Source organism: Myodes glareolus, chromosome 2, assembly GCF_982192425.1.
Source record: "Myodes glareolus chromosome 2, mMyoGla1.1, whole genome shotgun sequence".
NCBI classification, from domain to species: domain Eukaryota; kingdom Metazoa; phylum Chordata; class Mammalia; order Rodentia; family Cricetidae; genus Myodes; species Myodes glareolus.
Genome location: NC_142027.1, coordinates 90,582,539 through 90,604,090, shown reverse-complemented (window position 1 = coordinate 90,604,090; position 21,552 = coordinate 90,582,539). Strand labels below are relative to the sequence as shown.

Here is a 21,552-nt window from a genome sequence, read left to right as displayed (position 1 = left end):
AAAGCAGGTGCTTATAAAGTATTCATTCCAAACTCCTCAACAACAGATAGACAGATGATAATTCCTAAATAGCCAAAGCCTAAAACAAATCTGTGAAACATTAATTGGTTTTTATGTTGTTTTGTTTTGAGACGAGGTTTCTCTATGCAGTTCTAGCTGTCCTAGAACTCACTCTGAGGTAGTCCAGGCTGACCTACAACTCAAGAGATCCGCCTGACAGTCTCCTGACTGTTGGGATTAAGGTGTGCAGACTTTTTTTATTTTACTGTCTGTGTGTCTGTGTGTGTGTGTGTGTGTGTGTGTGTGTGTGTGTGTGTGCGTGCAGCCCTGGATATGTGCATGTATGCATGTGCGGGCCAGAGGCCAGCCTCAGGTGTTATTTCTCAGGTGCTATTTTTGCGGGCAAGATCCCCCACTGACCTGGGACTGCCTATGGCTGGGCTTGCTGGCTAGTGAGCCCCAAAGATTCACTTAACTTTGTTCCCTCTCCACCACCAAGTTCAGCTTTTGCTTATTTTTTATTAAGGTTTTCCTAATACAATCTTTTTTCATTTTACATAGCTATCCCCGTTTCCACTCCCTCTCCTCCTTCCACTTCCCCCACCAACTCCCACCATCTACTCTTCAGAAAGAGTAAGGCTTCCCCATGAGCAATCAGCAAAGTCTGACACTTCACTTCCAGGCATGACCAAGGCCTTCCCCCCTATATCTAGGCTGAGCAAGGAATCCCTCCAAAAAGAATGTGCTCCTAGACAACAGCTCAAACACTAGGGATAAATTCTGGTACCACTGCCAGGGACCCCAAAAATTGCCTAAGCCTCACAACTGAGCCTACATGCAAAGGAATAAAGACCATGATGGTGATACCCACAGAAGCAGCTGATCTGAACTACTGAGAGCTCACTCACTCACTCTGGACTGATAGTGAGGGAACCTTCACAGGCCTAAATTAGGCTTTCACTTATTTTAATGTGGGTTCTGGAAATCAAACTTTGGCCTTCATGTTTGCTTGTTAAGTATTTTATCAACTCAGCTATCTCCATAGAGCTCAATTATCAGACTAAACCATAACGTCTTGATAATTTCTCATCGTCTATACTGTGATTAAAGACCTCAAAATGAAGCTATACCTTTCTCTGAGCCAGAATGAAGCTATACCTTTCTCTGAGCCTTTGAATGACCAATCAATGGGTGGATTTCAACAACTGCAGAGAGGTTGGCATGGCGCCAGGCCAGAATCAAATTGTCTTAGGGCATCTGTAGCCCCCTTCATAGTCATTTATTCCTGTCTTTCTGTGCCGGGCTCAACAGTTTGTGACCATTAGGTAACTCGTTGGAACAAGTTGACTGGAAGAGCCGGTCAATATTGTGCCTTTACTCTGGTTTCTCCAGGTGAAATGAGAATTTAAGCAGTAAAAATACCTCATGTGCCACGAGTGTCACAGATTATTTATGATTATTACGGAGACAAAACGCAGCCTAGGCCCTCGTTATCCTGGTCTCTCTACCCAGTTCCAGCAAGGTGTTGACCTACATTAGTGCTTCCCCACTGCATTCACAGAATTCCCCCTGAACCTGTGGTCACACAGAAATTTAGTACAGATGGCAGTGGGATCGCCCAGTCTCCCAAGGAAAACGTCAGCTAGAGACCTTGTGTGTCTCACTTCTCTTCCTGAGGAGTTAACAGTGTCATAAATAAGCAGAGCATGTAGACATACATGTGTGGTTTTATTTAGATATGACTCCTGAACTGCTCGACAGTTTTTAATACCACTTTAGAGTCAATTTACAACTGCATTGAGAATACTGCAAGATAACAGATACTCTCCTTCATAAGACAAAAAGCTCCTTGCTACTCCCAATTTTAAACGGATTCAAAAGTGTTGTATATTTCAGTTGTAAATATTACACAGCGTTCACGTCCCTCATCATCCTATGCTCATAATAATTTTGATGTGTTAAAAATGTACCGGGACTAAAACACCCATCTTCTAACAGTAGTTTAGTGAATAAAATCTAAGTAATAAAGTTCATGGTTTGGGCACTCATCTGCCTTCTGTGGCACAGTGATGTGCAAACTTACGCATCTTCTATCCATCATCCACCCATGCACTTGTGCCTTCATGTAGCCATCCATCACCCATCCATACCTTCATCAATCCACTCACTAATCCATCCATCCCCTCATCCACTCACCTATGCACTTGCCTACCACCCATCTATCACCCATCCTCCCTCTCATCCATCTATCCATTCATTCATCTATACATCCTTTTATTTACCTATCCATCCATCCACCCAATCTGCCACTCACCTCCCCACACATCCCTCTATCTGCCTAAGTCTGTGTCATGAGGGGAAAAAAGCATGTCAGATACTCAGCTAAAACACATGTCGAACACTAAAACTGGAAACAATTTAAAACGACCTTAATGGTCTGTAGCTGTAATTCTTTGCATGAAATTTATAGAAATCCAATATGCTATTAAATTCTGTTCTCCATTTGTTCTTGTAAATACTTCTAAAACTGACAACCAAAAACTTTAAATTTTCACTTTGTTCTCTTTTTGCAAAATAATGTATTAGAAGAAAGTTGGATTTAAATTTTAGACTAAGTCAAATTATCTGAAAAGATATTTTAAAATAATCTAAATTGGATTTTAGCCATTTTCCATTCTTTTAAAGGTTACATAGCGCAATGGATGCAAGCTTTGTCACTAGCTATAAAATCAAACTAAAGCTAACTTGTTGATGAAAGCACAGGACAAACAAGTGGTAAACATTTGTGAACCAGGCCCTAAGAACAGGTGTTCAATAATGTTTCGGGAAATCAGTGTTTGAGAGATTTGCTTTTATTATGCAATTTTGTCACAGTTTAGATAATATGTGTTAACAATCCAAATTATACAGTGGGCCAAATAGTTTTTATGCATTTGTAAGGCACCTTTGTCTATAATGGACCTTATCTATTTTCTTCTGGAGTTGGTGATGGCTCCCTGATTCTTGCTCACTGTTTTTGTTCAAGGCTCCCTTGGTGTTAAGTGGATAAGCCCTTCTTCAACCACAAAAACAAATGTCCTAAAGGTTGTGTTGAGAGGTGGCGTCACAACTGAAATGTGAATTTCCCTCATGAGTTCATGTGTGTCCATCAAGGAGTTTGTGTCCCAGAACACCTAGACCCAAATTTACCTTCGAATGAGATCCAGGGGCTTAATCCACCATCCTTGATGAATGGTTAACAATTTAGTTCATTCACTAAACAGGCTCAGTGTCTGTGCATAGTATCACCAACCCTGTAATGTACAGTCTGTGACTGATATATAAAATGAAGATTCACCTACTCTGTCACTTGATTCCACCAACTACATTTGGGCTCTGATTAGAGTGAATGGTGGTCTGTAATTTTATCAGTGATTTTAACGACAATGAGAAGTAGTTAAATTCTTGTCAAATGTTCCCCATTCAATAGTCTATAACGAACATTATGAAAAGAATACAAATAAGTATTTCTTTTGGTCCCTATTGTAAGCCTTTCAAGGCACATGAGTGGCCAAGCTCCTCCCATGAGAACCTCCAACCACCAGATACCACCCACAGAACACTCTAATTACCCTAATGGCTAGACCCATTTCCTAACCATACAGAGTAAAGTCCACCCAAGCTCAGGACTTGAAATCCACGAATCCCCACCTTTGAAATCTCCGCCCTGGAAAGCTGTTCCCCTCCCCAAGAAAATATTTAAACCCTATCATCTGTTCAGTTCTCTGCTGCCTTCCTGGGTTTTTCCCTTCCAATAAATCTCTTGTGTGAGATTTGTTATGCAGTATAACTTGAAGGTATTCCAGGACTCTCAACTGTCACGATATATTCCCTACAGAGCTGTAACACTTACATTGGTTCCATGACTTGGATAGGCTCTTCTGGTGCCTTTGGGGCTTAAGCTGCACTGGGACCCTTTCCCGCAGCTCCAGTCCACCCGCATCAGACTCACCTTCCCGCTCAGCGATTGATCACTCTAACCCCTTCCACCAGCAACAATTAGGTAAGTTTCGCCTTTGTTCAGCGTTAATGTTTCCGAGTCTGAGGAAGTATCTACTGAGCATCCGGCACCCTCTGGCACTCTTGGAGGCAGAGGTAGCCCCAGCTAGTCTTTAAGGCTATGGATGCCCCCTCTTCACCTGACCACATCCCCCACTGTTGGAGCTGCTATCCTGCCGTTTCCTTAGGCCCAACTAGGCTATTGCTCCTCCTCCTGCCCTCTTCTCCCACCTTCCCTTTGGAGCTGCCTGTAATCCCACAGCTCCTCTAGGCCATTAAGGCTTTTGTGATTCCATTCTTTAACTCTTACCTATGGATGAGACGAACCCCCCAACTCCCACCCCACCTCAGAGCTTGGTTTCTGTCCTTGCCTTCTGCCCTCTACGAAAGCCCTGGTATCAGACTCCTAGTCTTTCCTCTGGCTTAGCTTGGCTAAGTCCCTGACTTCCATTGAGTGTGGTGATGTCCCTGAGTACTGGGGATGCCCATGACTACAGGCTACAGTGACATTTTCCTCCTGTCTCATCCATGGGAACATGTCTTCCATACCCTCTCATTCCCCCTTGGGATGCCTGCCATAGAAAACCTCCAGTCTGTCCACCTGACAGCCAACCTGAATGGCTCGGAATTTATTCACTTTTGCAATCAAACTGTCCTCAATACCCCTTAGATAATCAAAACAAAGGCTGCCTAATGATACCCTAGATCCTAATAATATTCAGGATCTTTACAAATACTGCCAGAGAGTGAGGAAAAGGAAAGAGATTCCCCATTTCCTGTTTATCCTTTTTTCCGGTTCCAAACGCTGTTTGTTTCTGTCTGATCTCCCCCTGAAACCCACATGGTGTAAATGTTCTTTTACACCGCTGTTGATGGATCTATAAGTCTGTTGTAAAGTGGGAGACAGGAGCTGGACCTAGCATGAGGAGAAAGCAAGGCACAGACTAGCCGCAGCATGAATGCCCCTGGCACACTCCTTGATGGCAGGTGTGTCTCTCAGCTCCCTCCTACAGTGTGCTGTCTATAGCCAGGGCTCAGAAACATCCGACCTCGAAGAATTCTTTATCCTCTTTTATTGGATTCAGTTTACACAAGGATTTAGGTGTCTTAGGGTTTCTACTGCTGTGACGAGATACCAGGACCACAGCAACTCTTATAAAGGAAAGCATTTAACTGAGGTGGCAGCTTACATTTTCAGAGGTTCCGTCTATTATCATCATGGTGGGACATGGTGGCATGAAGGCCGAGAATTCTACATCTTGCAGGCAATAGGAAGTGAACTAAGACACTGGGTGTGGCTTGAGCGTATATGAATCCTCAAAGCCCATGCCCACAGTAACACACTTCCTCCAATAAGGTTAACTCCAAGGTCACACCTCCTAAAAGTGCCACTCCCTTTGGGGGCCATTTTCTTTCATACCAACACCACCACATTCTACTACTGGCCCCCAAAAGCTTGTAGCCATATCATAATGCAAAAATGCATTCAGTCCAACCTCAAAAGTCCCCATAGTCTCTAACAGTCTCAAACTTAAAGTCTAAAGTTCAAAGCCTTCTGGGACTTTTGCAATCTCTTAACTGTAATCCCCTGTAAAATCAAAATCAAAAAGCAGATCACATATTTCCAACATATAATAGCACAAGATATACATTACCATTTCAAAATGTAGAAAATGGGGCATGAGGAAATACTGGACAAAAGCAAGACCAAAGACCAGCTGGGCAAACTCTTATCTCTACATCTCCATTGTTTGATGTCAAAATGCTTTTCAGATCTCCAACAAGACCAGATCTCCTAATAGTGCCACTCTGTATGGGCCAAGAACTGGAACACAAGAGTCTCTGGGGGCCGTACCTATCAAAACCACCACACTATCTTCAGCCCCGAACAGCTAGCCATTCCTTGCCCAACTCTTCATTGCACCTAATGACTAATGAATGCCTTTAGGAATGTGTTAATTAGAACACAAGCTTCCATCAGCCCCAAAGTTTAGAATTTCATCAGACAGCACCTGAAGCTCACAGCTGAGTTTTCAAAGCATTGCCATAACCACTTTCTAATAGCATCTTGACTTATGACTGCCAATGCTATAAATACTTCAGGTAACTGCTCGCACAACGCAGTGTGGGACTTCGGGTAACTTAAATGTTGCAGGGCTGTGGTCTCTCATATCTGAGGTGAGAAATGTTCCTGTGTTGACAATCATCATATTCAATAAGGGCCTGACAACTACTGCTTTCTAAGGGTTTCTGGGATACCGGGCAGCCTGACCCAAGGGGCTTCCACTGTGATTCTCCTGCCTAGAAATTTGCTGAACAGATTCAGTGAAGCCAAGTTCCTGACATCCAGCATGCTGGCTTTCTGCAGTATCTGGGTCCCCATCCGCCCTGTCTACCACAGCACCGAGGCTAAGGTCATGGTGGTTGTGGAGGTTCTCCATCCTGCGGCGCATGACTCCTAGGATGGATCTTTGTTCCAAAGGGTTACATTATTCTCCTAATCAAAACTCTTTGCCGGTCTTAAAGGACAGAATAAAGTCTAAAAAAGGTGAGTGACCTCTGCAGAGTCTAGTTTGAAGCTAGAAATTCCATAGATTAACATAAAAAAAGGCTTCCAGGAGGAAAGACTGGCAGCTGGCAAAGCTCACATAGCCATGGTTACATTTTCTATAGAGCTCCCATGGCTTATGTGAACTCTGTACAACAACCTCTGGGTATTTCCTTGTAGAGTGTCACAGGAATCTGGAAATTTCAGTGTCCACTGTCTATATTTATACGCTTTAAAAAATTTAAAAAAAAAAAAAAACAGGATCAGCTTTCTTCCAGCATGCCACAACACTAGGGCAAGATCATAGAGGCTTTGCAAGTCTTTTATAGTTCAGTGGCTGGAGAAATGGCTTAGTGGCCAAGAGTCACTTGCTCTTGCAGAGGACCACGTTCAATACCCAGCACCCATACAGCAGCTCAGACATCTATAACTCCAGTCCCAGGGGCTCCAGCACCCTCTTCTGGCAGCAACTATGAACATGGTACACAAGCATACATATTCAATCAGGCAAAACACCCTTACATATAAAAATAATGAATAAAAATGATTAATAGTTCAAAGAGGATTCATTTAAAAACAAGAAAAAAATCCACAATAACAATTTAGTAAATAAAGTAGTTTATTGTCCCAGAGCAAATCTGCATAAACGCGATTTCTGAGGCACTTAGAGGAGCCGCTGGCTGCATCAGAAAATCATGCCTTCCAGTCCATCCTCCATGAACTTCTTATAAAGGGCCATAAACTTGGCCACAAACGCCTCCAAGTGATAAATGGCTTTGCTGCCCAGCTGCAGTCGATGCTCATAATAGGCTGCCATCTGTGCCACCTCCCCTTTCAGCTGCCCATCGCAGTTCTGTAAGAGTTCTGAGAGCAGGCCCTACAGAAGTAAGGGAGACTTGAAAAGCAGTGTGGGGGAAAACTAGCCAAACATGCTTACGCCTCTCCCTCATAAAAGTAAAGTTTTAATGTAGTTTTTAATGTCTGTATGTAGGCGTATATACTTACATGTATACACATGTGTGTGTGTGTGTGTGTATATATATATATATATATATATATATATATGGTACTTTTTGTATGAATCAGTGGTCTTCAACAAAGCCAAAAAACACTATGTATACAATAAAACCTGGCGCTTATCCAAGGTCTTCCAAATTCCAAACACAGAAAGCCCCTTGCAACAGTCTGAATTTTTTTGTTTTGGTTTGCTTTGTTAGCTTTATTGATGACACATTAGACAGATACAGAAGAAAGTGTATCTTGATACAACTGATATTATACAGACTGAACAAGTTGTATATATGTATTTAGGAATACACACGTGCACACATAAATCTCTGTGTGTGTGTGTGTGTGTGTGTGTGTGTGTGTGTGTCTGTGTTAACAATTAATGAAAAAGAAGCCATGAATTTTAAAGAGAGCAAAAAGAAGGAAGAAAAAGGGTATGGGAGGGCTTGAAGTGAGGAAAAAGAAAAGGGGGTAATTATATTATAATCTCAAATTTTTAAAAAAAAAATGGTTAAAAAAGTAAACTGTATTTTGGATTTTGATCTCTTTCTGGGCTAGAGATATGCAGTATAACATTCTCTTGAGACCGTGGCACCATGTAGGGAATCACACCAGTCAGTCACATGATCCTGAGGGCAACAGTCCATAATCTACAGCACATTATCACTGACCTGTGCTGTCTGATGGTTAAGTAAGATGCACTAAATGCTCTTCTGTTTTTTGAGACAAGGTCCCACTGTGGCCCAGGCTGATGTGCTCAAGAGATCCTTCGACCTCATCCAAGTGGCCACCAGATCTGGTTATGTCATTTATATGACATGTTGAACTTATTACGGGTTTATCAGAAAAAAAAAAAAAGAAAGAAACCCTCATAAGTTGAGAGCAGTTATGTGCAGTTGCACAAGGGTTCAAGGACCTAAGTACCAAGGCAGTTATTGTCATATTCATTATACCAATAATATAGGCAATCCAAAGTTGCACCAATAAAAGCCATCTTCAAAAAACTGACATGGTCATCTAGCCTATGCTGTTGAATGAAGACTCAGTACAGTGAACAGACTACACACTACTAAACACACAAACACACGCACACACACACACACACAACATGGTACTTGTTACTAGGTGAAAAGAACAAGTCTATTCAAAGCATTAACAGTGTATATAGAAGACGACCTTGTTCTTTTGTGTATTCGGTATCATGTGAGTTTGTTCACATTACTGTGCAATTTCAATAGAATCAAACTGTGAATTCCCTAATACCTGAAATTAGTAAATTTAGCTAAGCGGCCAGCAGAGTGATCCTATAAAGTCTAGACTGCACCTACATCCTCAGCCTCATTTCTCCATGCACACTACATCTTTCCTGGAAAACCTGTTTCCCATCCACTTATACAGTTCCATCCTTAGTGCTGAGTGTCAGTTGGAAAAAAACCTTTCCCTGAGCAGCCAACCATGGCTGTGCATAACTCAGCTCTGTTATTATTATTATTATTATTATTATTATTATTGTTATCATTTCACTTTCCTTCCATTAAAGACTCAAAACATTATGAAACATTCTTCACTTGTCTCCCGTGTCACTCCCATGAACACAGCATCACAACTGTGGTCTTCCCTCCCGTCTTCTGTGGTCCCCTAATGGTGCCTGGCACATAGGAAGAATGCATCTGTAGAATTACTGAAATGCTAAAACTGATGATGAGTACCTTAGCATTACAAAAGCGCTGTGATCACAGGACTGGTGTCAGGTTATAGCTAGGAATGTTCAAGATGTCAAACAGGGCCACTTACCTTCATTATTATCTCAGGAGGAATACAGTGAGTGAGAAGCTCATAGAGCCTCCCGCGGACTTCAAGGAGCCTATGAAAGACAAAGTAATTGCCACTTTGTGATAAAAAAGAAGAAACAATTTTAATGACCCAGCTGGTCCAGGTCAAGTTTCTTACTTGAAGCTGCCTGACTTGTGCTACAGCAATGAGAGCCAGCCCCAGTACACCCCACCTGTTTGTCTTCTCAAACAGTTTCATTCTGTAGCCCAACTGGCCTGGGCCTCATGTAGCTCATGCCGGCTTTGAATTGGTAGCACTCTTTCTGCTTCAGCTTCCTAGGGTAACCCACCAGGGCCAAGGACAAGTTCAGTTCTTGAAAGTTTTTTTCCATACATTTTAACAGTAGGTATTTATAATAAGGGCTCCTCACTGTATCACTCACAATAGTGCTGAAGAGAAATCAAGACTTCAGGGGCCTTAAAAGCACAGGTCTTACATGCAATGTTTTCCCTTTTCAAATGAGACTCAAGAATTATACTTGTAAACATCATGGCGTCTGTGCCTCCCTCACACTGTTACCTCTGTGGAGTCTGCTGACTGACGATAGCATTCGCAGTCTCCCTCAGATACACCTCCCAGTCTGTCTCGGGGATTTCTTGGTCTTCAGTAAAAGGGTATCTATGACACAAGAGAAAATAAATTAACAACACATCGTCATGTTCCAGATGCTCCCTGGCTAACGGCCCCACTCACTGCTGCACTCTGCAAGCTTCACACATCAGTAAGGCTTTCCTGAGGTTCCTGCAGGACTTCTCTGCCAGCCTGTGAGCCAGTTTCGAAGGAAGAGCCAGACCCTCCTTCTTGCAGACAGTGGATAGTACACTGCAAATCTGGGAAGACAAATCAACAAAGACGAAAGCACATGAGCCACTTTCTAACTTCTGTTAGCATCGCTGTGGCGCCCTTTCACAGTGCTGCTGCATCCTCCAGGAAGCCACGTGCTGCTGCTGTACAGTCTTTACTGTCTATTATGAGCGAGAGCTGCCTACTGGGAGACACTAGTGCATTTTACTGACAGCTGCTAAGATGAAAGGGAAAACAAAGGAACCAGGGATTCTCACGTTCTCTACGTCCGCTATGCTCCCATTTCCCCTATAACAAAGTAAATCACCATAAGGTAGAAGATTTTAAATACTTCATGAGTCATTATGTAGTGAATTCATAACACCCATTTAATAAAATATAAATGAAAGAGAACATGTTCTATATTTGTATTTACCAGTAAACACATCACTCTGTACTTACTACTAATGGTTGACCTTTGGATCTGTCTGCAGCTGCCCTTAAATGGTTGATATGCTTCACCTTATTTTAGAAAACAAAATTTGAGCTAAGATATTTCTGGAAAGCTTAACGTGACTTACATCTTCAATGCTGGGAGCAGGCACACGAACTGCCAGGCACCTACTGCGGATCGGGGGGATCACCTTAGATGTGGAATTGCAACACAAGATCAGCCTGCAGGTGGACATGTACTTCTCCATGGTTCTGCGCAAGGCATGCTGAGCATCCTTTGTGAGTTTGTCCACCTCTGTCAATAATACCACTGGGTCAAAAAGAAACAACACCAGCTTCAACTGGAGGGCACTCAAGCGTTGTTACCATCTGCCTTTACTGTGTCCTCATTAATAGGTATGAAATCCTAAATAGATGGCTGATATTCTACTTTCACCTTTGCAAAGGGCAAAATTTTATTTTTTAAAATCAAACAAGACTAAGAAACCCAAGATGAAGTTAAACTAGGACTTCTCACTTCATCTCAGCTTTTATCATAACAAAGGTGCAAGACAAGGATGTACTGAGCTACGCTATAAATTCTAAGAAATTTGTTAATACTTTGGAAATCTCTGATGCAAGAGTCATAGCCAATGGGTACAGTCAACAGGAGAATCTGGGAGGATGTACAGGAAAATGACATCTGGCTGCAATCGAGGACCAGTTAGCCCTAAGTGGTTCAGGAACTGTGCGTAGGCAGGGGGTGAATCCAAGCTTTGCATTTTTTAAATTATATTAACAAGCTGTTTCCAAAGGGCAGCAATAGCAGCAGGATTCTGTTTAAATGTGTACATAGACAAAACGACCTCAATGTGTAAGTCAAACTCCATTTCCATTTGCATAAAGAGAACAATGACAAAGATACGGCATCATGCTTGAGTGGAAGTGAAAAGAGGAATCCACAACACTTGTCCCAGCTGTGAGAGTGTGAAACCACAGACTGTGCACAGGACACACGGGAACACAGCCAATATGAACGCAGAAGCCATAAGCAGGAGCAGGCCCCACAGGGCCCAATCTGTGGCTGAGAACATGGGACCCTGATACAGTGAGAACTGAGCAAGTAGTTGGTTCTGAAAGTAACAAAGGTGCTTCCTGCTAAGAGGATGCTCCACACAGACCTGAGTTCAGCTCCAGAAACCATGTAAAAAGATGGCCATAAAACTCAGAGCTGGAGAAACAGAGGCAGCTGTATCCCTGGAGCTCACAGGCTCGCCAGTAGAGCCAAAAACAGTGTATCCAGGTTCAGTGAGAGACCCTACCTCAAAGATAAACTGAAGAGTGAGCTAGGAAGATAGGGCGTATGCTAGGAAGACTCTGTTGCATATGTGCACTGTACATCACACCATGGCGCCACATACCATAGACACATTCAAAAGAAATAGACTAAAAGTAACTATGAGTAATTCAAACAATATTTTATATATATATATATATATACATATATATATACATATGTATATATATGTATATATATATAAAGAAAAAAATGACTTTTTTCCTCCAAAATAACAAAGATAATAACATGCAGATTAGATAACTGCTTTGGAGAAATACAAATTTACATTGTCCCTCAGATGAAGAATTTGACAACATATATGAAACACATCAAATGCTGACATTTTTGTCATCACAAAGTCTTATATGTAAGCATTATATGCATATAAGAAACACTGGCAGGCAAAAGTCGCCATCAGTCATGTCTGTCCTGGAGATGGGGTTACGGCTGCTCTTCATTTTCTTTCTTCACAGTTGATGATGGAAAGTTTTGGTCACAAACCAGCTATTTTGAAATCACGTTGTTTCTTATTTTAAATGATGTGTGTTCCAGGTACTTTTTCTGAAATGTCAAACAGGCACCACAGACAGAGGACTGTAAACACCACAAGCTGAGGCTTGGGCTCGCATTCTTTTGTCTTTTGTCTTCCTTCCTTCCTTCCTTCCTTCCTTCCTTCCTTCCTTTCTTCCTTTCGATTCCAGTTTCTTTATGGAGCCCTGGCTGCTCTGGAGCTCACTATGTAGACCACACTGGCCTTGAACTACAGAGATCCTCCTGACTATGCCTCCCAAATGCCACTGTACCCAGAACACATTCATTTTTAACTCCAACAAGGAGCACTAGTGCCCAGCAGCCTCACAGGAGGCTAGCCTCCTCACCACTCACCTTTGAAGTCTCTTTGTGAGCTGGTTTCAAGCTGCTGTGACTGAGCCACTGTCTTCAGCATCTCCTGAATTACGACCCGATCGCTGTTTCCCGCATCACTATACAACAGGAGAACGACGATTACATGGATGTAAATACTTACCAAGTATTACACCCTTACTCTTAATCTGTTAGTATATGAAAAGTTTTAGGAAGTTTGTCTTCCTTTGTTTTGTTTATTGACATGGTATTTTGATTTGTGGTCCATGTTGGTTTTCAATTTTTAATTTATCAGAATCTTGAGTATAAGACCATGCTTGGCTACAACTATACAATCTTGTGGTTAAAATTTTTGTTGAAACTAGTAATATGTAGTTACTATTATAAACCATTAAAATTGAGATATTTTAGGCTCGTTAACAAACTTCAATTGTACTAGCACTGAAAGCATTCGGTGTGCTCTCACAGTGATATTACTACTCAAGGAGAAAACTAACAGTTTTAACAAATACCTTACTCACTACAGAAAGACCTAATTACATCTCATTTGTCAGTTTTACTTTATAATTACCCACACAGTCATTAAGTTTTCCTCTCTTTGTTATAGATGGACCAGAACATCTGAACTCTGGTGACCATTTTCCCAAGCATGAAGTTGGTATATTCCCCAAGTAGCCTACAGAGCAAACACTCTTAGTTTTATAACTTGATCCATTCCCCATCTTTCCCTTGATGAACTGTGTAAGAGATACTCTACGGACTGAAGCAGACAGTTTGTGTAGAGCATACATAGTGCCTGCCACCAAATCCACACATGAGTTTAAGAATCCTCCTCCCACTTCCTCTATTCCACCTTCTTTTCAGAGACACTCACCTCGGTGATATGGTCCATGGTGGTTGCTGCCCTAAAGACCTCTGACACTTTTCCCAACTGATACTGCAAGATGGGTCCCAAGTGTCCCCCCAACCCCCATAGCAGAACTTGGATCTTCTATCTCAGTAGGCATCCAGGCAATAGCTATTGCCTAACATAATCCTCTAATAGAGACAACGAAACACAAAATATACCAAAGAAGGATGGTGGCCCACATTCAGTATTTGAAATACTTATTCCAGACAGGATTGACATTTTAGACAGCTTTGTTTATGCTCATCAACACTGAAAGAGTCAGGATAGCTCAACAGAACTCATGCAAGAAACTGGAAACTGTGAGCTCTGCAGAGCGAGCAGACTTCAGGGAGAGCACAGCAGGCCAACACCAGGCAGAGGGTCAGGGAACCAGCTTTACTTTAATCTGCTCTGTGTACCAAGCTTCCAAAGGTACAACAATATTTCAAAACATAACTCTAAGCTGAAGGACAAAGACTGTAAACTATTTTTACTAAAATTGTAATTCCTACTACTTTTCTAAAAATATTTGGTAGCAGTTTACCTGGGGTTAACTTCAAGGTGGTAGTTACTGGCAATGGTGCTGATTTCAATTTTTTTTTTAGATGGAGTCTGTGAATGAAACAAGAATCTGCTCAACATTTACTTACTGGTTATCTTCTTTTTCTCATGTATCACCAATCACCACTGCTAACTACCTGAACAGTCTTCCACGTTAACACAGGAATAAAGCAAAAATACATTCATGTTCTACGGCAAATAATAGCATAGAAAGAGGAAATCTCATGCATACCTGTTTTACTCTTCCTACTTAATAATGTGTCTGCAATCCCTCTAAGACAACTGGTATGAGATGACAACCATGTATCAACTTAAAGCATGCATGTTCTATAGCTAATTACTTCTGTGGATTTTCACTTTTACAACACTGTGAATGTCTGTTTCAACTGATGTATGCATACTACACCTACACACACACACACACACACACACACACACACACACACAATTTCTTAAGTCACACACTAGGCAGCCATTGGTGGGAAGGGGTGTGTACATAACCAAAATTGAAAATCCTTGCCAGAACCATCTGCAGAACACCAACGAGAGATGCTTACTGTGACGAGAGATGCTTACTGTGATAGACTGATGTTCAATTCTCAATTTTTCCACCCCGACACCATAAAGCTCTCGTAGGATACACATAATTCTTGTCTTTTTTCCAGCACCTGATGGCCCATATACTAGGAGGTGAGGAAAGTCACCACACTGCACCTAGGGAAGAAAGAACACGGCATTTTACTCTCGTCAAACCCAGGTGCTCCAGGCTAAACAAACTACTTCTAAAGTACTAAGGTATTCTGTTTACTATCCAACTCCAATAGAAAATTTATCAAACTCTAATGTTTGCTTTCTCTAGGCACAAATTTAATATAACTTGTACGAACAACACAGAACATGCAAGGCACAACACTAAATGCTTAAAGTCAGGAACTCCCTCAGCAAGTTCTCTGAAGGGCACTTTCAAAAATGAGGGCTGATGGGACTGTGGAACAGATCTCTATAACTGAGACAGAAGCTTGTCTTGCCTGGGTTCCCAAAATGATTCTCTTGCTAAGAAGGGGGTACACTGATTCCCTTGCAAGTTCATTTGGGGGTACAGGAAGATTGCACATAAGGGATGCTATGGAAAAGAGAGTTATCAAACAGCAGGAAGAGAAAGGCATCAAACTAAAGGGCACTGTGGGCATGGGGGCTTGATCCGATGAGATGTAGACTTTAAAAGTAAACTTGTTAACGCGTAGGAAGTGTTAAATGGCTGCTCTAAAAATATAAACAAGAAAATTATGTCGGTGTGCATAGACAGAAGTGTGATGCTCGATTTTTACATTATTACACGCGTTATAACAAAAAAAAAGACAACAAAAACATAAGTCCTCGTTTTCAGAAAAGACTTAGCTGTGATTCCGAAGAGGCTGGTAACTACGAACAGGGTGCAGGGCACTGTCCCCTCCATCAGCCTGCCATCTAGCTACCTGAAGCAGGAGAGCCTGTCGGCCCCAGCTCCTCAGACAACCGGGGTTTGCAGCCTCCGCCAGGTCCGCACCCCAAGCTCACGGGACCCGGGGCAGCAGAAGCAGCACTCCGGGGAACTTGTCACTTTGGGTCCCCCGCTAACCCTGGAGCGCCCGCCTTCTTATTCCCTTCCTGCGGGCTTTTCAGGAAGCGGCGGAACGTGCCGGCCTCCCCGCTCCCGGTCTGCTCACCAGGTTGCGCAGCTGCGCCGCCTGTTCCTTGTGATAGTCCAGTCGGGCGAGGGAGCACGGCCGGTATTTGTCCACCCAGAGGCTCATGGCAGCTGGATTTCCACTCGAGCGCCCGCCAGCTAGACAGAAGACGAGTTTCCCGCGAGCGCCAAAACCCCCGTCACTTCCGGCAGCGAACGACTTCCGGATTGGAGACTACGGTACCCGAATGGAGCCTGAAATAGTCACCCGCGTATCGCGCAGCGGCCTCTCCACCCCAGTTCCCATGTCCCCTTCCAGCATGGGTAATTCATGATGCAATCCTTGTCACTTTGTTCTCATCCTCTTGTGACACTTTAGAAAACATTCGACGAAATTAAAGACACATCAATGATAGTTTGGGCATTCAATTTTAGTGCTTAGGAAAAGGAAGTTTCCTCCGTTTCTTTCATTCATTCATAAATTCATTCAAATTTGTGCCACAGAAATTTATCTTTATTTGTAGAGTTGGTTCTCTTTTAATTTTTTTAATGTCATAGAGCATTTGCCTACAAGCATCTGTGAACTGTGTTCTTGGTGCCCTTAAAGGTCAGAAGAGGACCTCAGATCCCCTGCCACTAGGGTTATGGATGGGTGCGAACTGCCAAGTGAGTGCTGGGAACTGAACCCAGGTCCTCTACAAGAGCAGCCAGTGCTCTTAACCACTGAGCCATCTCTGTCGCTCTGAACTGTGTTCTTGTCAACTGCAGTTAATTCATCTCTAAGTTCTCTCACAGGCAGGTACCCAGTAGAAATCATTGAATAAATAGTGGAAGGAAAAATGATTTTAACTTCACTTTATTTTTTTAATCTCCATTACACAAAATTCTTAATGGATTGAAAAACAAAGTAATCAAAGTACCATGAAAGACTACAGAAAGCCTGTAGGGAAGAACACATGGGGTTAACATGCTATTTTGTACAAAGAACATTTGAAAATCTTCTAGTTAAAAGACAAAGTGTGAAACACATTAGAAAATATTCGGCATATTAAGGCCACATAATCATGGTGCCGCTTAGATGCACATCTTAAAATGTGTTTTTCTCGTTGTAATGCTGATTGCATATTTACTTTTAAAAAGAGATATATGTTCATATGTTTGTGTGTATGTGTGTGTGTACGTGCCCATGAAGGCTAAACGAGGGCCTCCATGAGTTGAAATTACAGTTGGTTATGAGTTGCCTGGCATGGGTGCTGGGAACTGAACACAGGCTGTCTGCAATAGCAGCAAGGGCTCATAACCACTGAGCCATCTCTCCAGCCCCTTGATTTCTTACTTAATGTGTGCTTTATTTTGTGCCTTGTTCAGAATCTTTGTCTTAGATTCTTGTTTAGAAATTCTTTAAGGGCTGGAATTGATTTCCACATACATTTAGTAGTCTTCTCTCAATGTGCTAAACACGAATTGATGGTGCTTTCCAATGAATCCTCATGCTGAGTGAGGTAGACAAAATATTACTAAGGAAAAATCAATAACACCCCCAACTATTAGATCTAGTTCCTGATTTCAAGAAAATTTCTGAAACAAACCTGGAACTTCTGCCTCAGGACACCTGCATTTACAATGGTGAGGAGCAAATGTACCTTTTAGACAGCTTTATTCAGTGTCCACAGAACTGGGCCCACCCTATACTCAGGGATACATTTTTAGTTGTCCTAATATTACAGAAGAAAACCCTCTACATTTTCTATTGTTGAATTGAAATGAAGAAGCAGATTCTGAAATGATAAAATAAAGGAAATCAGAAGCAAAGGTATTGAAGGGCCAAGTCTATAGGCACTGGGACTGTGATCATAGAAAGACTCATGGAGATGAGGGGCCATGACTACAGACACTGGGACTGCAATCATAGAAAGACTTAACAGAGATGAGGGGTCATGTCTACAGACACTGGGAACAGACACTGGGATTGTGACCATAGAAAGACTCACAGAAATTACAAGTGTGAGGTAGGTGCTACAATAGGCTGTGATTTGGGCACAATAGTGCCCAAAAGCATTCCAGCTTTGATAAGGACAGATAGTTCATAATGGATCTCCAGGTATTGCTTTAGTGTTTTATTCCAGGAGATTGAAATAGTGTGGAGAAAACAAAGCAGAAAAATAGTTCACCTAGGTTTACTTGATTTCACAAGCACGAAGCACAGGTGCTCCCAATCAGTTGGATTTCAGGCGATATTTTAGTATATGCCCCAGGCAAATTTACAGTGAAATTAATTATTATCTGAAATTAAATTTTAATTGAGTGCCTTGTATTTTTATCTTATACTCATACTCAGGAATTCTTTAATTTAGGAGACCTGGGAAATGGCTAGAAAGGAAGGAGAGAATCTCATATCATAGGCAGTAGACCAAGGCCAGACACAGCTCTGTTCTGCCTCCTGCAGCAGCTTGGGGAGTATTTCCAGACACCTGAAAGCATGTTGTGTGTGATAATAAATCTTTCTTGTCAGCTTAACGGGACTTGGAATCACTATGGAAACAAATCTCTGGGTGTGTCTATGAGGGCTTCTCTGATTGAGTTAACTGAGGTGGGAAATCCACCCTCAATCCAGGCAGAACTGGTATAGAAGTTGCTCTCTGAAGGTAGTAAGGGGAGAGGGCCCACGGCGTGGATTGCAATTTGCTCACAGATGTTGCCATGAGAACAGATGCTGGGTTGAAGATGAGAAGAGTCTGGGGCATTGAGAAAATGGACAATATGGATTGTTCTTGGCATGAGAAAGTCAAAGTAAGCAGGTAAGAAGGACAAGGCTCTGCACCAGCACAGCTGGCCTCCCAAGGTCCTAAAAAAACATAAGAAATCATTCCTTGTATTCATCCTTCCTCCTGATGCTGCTGATTTCAAAAGACTAAATTATAGGTCAACATGGCTTCTATCAAGAGGCTTCCATTTACCTACAAGTTCACTCTGTTGACATGAATCTGAATGTGAGGTAACTGAGAAAGCCTGTGGCTACCTCTTGATGGCTGGGACAGAGGTCACTCTCCTCATGGTAGAGCTACAAGCCAGTCATGCAAATGGAATAACAAAGAAAGCTTCATGCAGAGACAACACTTGAGATACCTACAAGCTTGGAAGTAACTCCACGCAGTGACTAACAGATAGAAAAGATCAGCAGTCAATAAAACACAAGTTGGAGACGGGAAAAGAGGGCTTCAAATTTCCCTAACTTCAGTGGCAGGGAGCATTACACAGGCTTCTCCATGGCTGGGCTAGGTGAGTGTTAAAGCACATGAGCCGTCCATTGGCTCAACACATGGTCACCTAAAAATTTAACCAAATCTGCATAGGTTACCACAGCTTTAGACCAGTTCCTGCCTTGTACTAAAACAGTGGTTCTCATTCTGTGGGTGGCAATCCTTAGGAGTAGAATATAGATATCCTGCATGTCAGATATTTGAATTGAGATTCATAACCATAGAAAAAAATTATGACGTAGCAATAAAATAATTTTATGTTTGGGGTTCACCACAAAATGAGGACCTATATTAAAGGGTCACAGCATTAGGAAGGTTGAGAACTACTCCCTATAACATCTTTAGATGATGGATTTAAGACAATTTTCCCTCTCTTGGAAACCCCTCCCTCTCTTAAGAGTTTCTCTATAAACTCAATAAACTAGGCACTAAAACTCTAATTAACCCAATTAAAAAATGGGGTACTGAACTGAACAGAGAATTCACAACAGATGAACTTCGAATGGCCAGAAGACACTTAAGGTCATGCTCAACCTCCTTAGCGATCAGGGAAATGCAAATCAAAACCACTTTGAGATACCATCTTACACCTGTCAGAATAGCTAAAGTCAAAAACACCAATGATAGCCTATGCTGGAGAGGATGTGGGGTGAGGGGAACACTCATCCATTGTTGGTGGGAATGCAAACTTGTGCAGCCACTGTGGAAATCAGTGTGGCAGTTTCTCAGGAAACTGGGAGTCAACCTCCCTCAGGACCCAGCAATTCCACTCTTGGGAATATACCCTAGAGATTCCCTAGCATACTTCAAAAGCATTTGTCCAACTATGTTCATAGCAGCACTATTTGTAATAGCCAGAACCTGGAAACAGCCTAGGTGCCCCTCAATAGAAGAATGGTTAAAAAAGGTGTGGAACATATACACATTAGAGTTTTACTCAGCGGTAAAAAATAATGACATCTTGAATTTTGCATGCAAATGGATGGACATAGAAAACGCTTTACTGAGTGAGGTAAGCCAGACCCAAAAAGAGGAACACGGTATGTATTCACTCATAAGTGGATTCTAACCATAATTTAAAGGTCTTTGAGCCTATTATTCGTTATCCTAGAGAAGCTAAATAAGAAGACGAACCTGATAAAGATTATTTAGCTATCCGCCAGGAGGTAGGAAATAGTCAAGAGTCCCAGGTAACCTTGGGTGCATGGGGGGGGAGGGTTGTTGGAAGGGGAGAGGGTTAGAGAGAAGGGAGTAGGGGAGGAATGGAGAAAGCTTGGTTGACCGGGATGGTGGGAAGGGAGGAAGGATGAATATGGGATCAGGGAAGAATATATTTCAACTAAGGGAGTCATTTTAGGGTTTATAGGAAACTTGATTATATATGGGATCCCAGGTCCAAGGAGAGATTCCCAGATTGTTCTCTGGTCAGAGGAGAGGGTGCCTGAACCGGCCTTGGCCCATAACCATACTGATGAATATTTTGCTTATCATCATAGATCCTTCATCTGGCGATGGATGGCGATACAGACGGAGACCCACATTGGAGCACCGGACTGAGCCCCACAAGGTCCAAATGAGGAGCAGAAGGACAAAGAAAATGACGAAGGACTGCGAGGGATGCTATCACCCATTGATTCAAGGGGTCGGATCTAATGAGAGTTTACTAAGGGCAGTTGGACTGCGACTGAACGAGGAAGTGATCCAACCAGATTCTCTGAATGTGGCCGGATTCTTTGAATGTGGCTGGCCCGGAGTCTTTCTGAGAAGCCATTGACAATGACACTGGGACTAGTTTCCTCTGCATATACTGGATTTTTGGGATCCAGTCTGTTTGGATACTCACCTTCCTGGACCTGGAGGGAGCGGGGACGAACTTGAACTTCCCACAGGGCTTGAAACCCTGACTGCCCTTAGGGACAAAGAGGGAGGAGGAGAGGGAGGGGGGGAGTGGGAGGGTGTTGGGAAGAGGGGTGTAAATGGAAACTTTTATAATTTAATAAAATTACTTTTAAAAAAAAGAGTTTCTCTATTAATATTCTTTTGTTTCTCTTTTTCTCATTTTTCCGTAAAAATTCTCAACTTCTTGCTTTTCTGTAACAATTTTTAATGAAGGGTATCTCTGATTTGCATACTCCTATGCCCACATCTTTAATTTTCAGGGATATAAGAGCAAAACCAAGGCCACTGGTCCTAGGTCATCTCTCTTTTATGTCTGTAAACATCAGATACTAGTGTCTGCACAACTGGTCTGTGAAAGGTCCCCGTGGTGGCTATTCCTGGATGTCAACTTCATTACATCTAGAATGAACTACAATCTAGAAATGGAGAACT

General features: G+C 42.3%; 1 protein-coding gene across 3 annotated transcripts; it reads right to left on the bottom strand.

The window, feature by feature from the left end:
* Positions 1 to 7,187: 7,187 nt before the first annotated feature.
* Rfc3 (replication factor C subunit 3) lies at positions 7,188 to 16,170 on the bottom strand. 3 transcript variants are annotated; one of them, XM_087902830.1, is made up of 9 exons: positions 16,002 to 16,170; positions 14,872 to 15,009; positions 14,279 to 14,346; positions 12,867 to 12,964; positions 10,792 to 10,973; positions 10,121 to 10,257; positions 9,947 to 10,045; positions 9,389 to 9,458; positions 7,188 to 7,463 (listed from the first exon to the last, which is right to left on the bottom strand). In XM_087902830.1, the coding sequence occupies exons 1-9, from the start codon at positions 16,086 to 16,088 to the stop codon at positions 7,272 to 7,274; spliced, it is 1,071 nt and encodes a 356-aa protein (XP_087758956.1). In that variant the 5' UTR covers positions 16,089 to 16,170; the 3' UTR covers positions 7,188 to 7,271. The 3 variants fall into 3 exon arrangements, with proteins under 3 accessions (XP_087758956.1, XP_087758960.1, XP_087758958.1); XM_087902834.1 differs by lacking the exon at positions 16,002 to 16,170 and adding an exon at positions 15,771 to 15,899; XM_087902832.1 differs by lacking the exon at positions 7,188 to 7,463 and adding an exon at positions 7,504 to 8,039.
* Between the last annotated feature and the right edge of the window lie 5,382 nt (positions 16,171 to 21,552).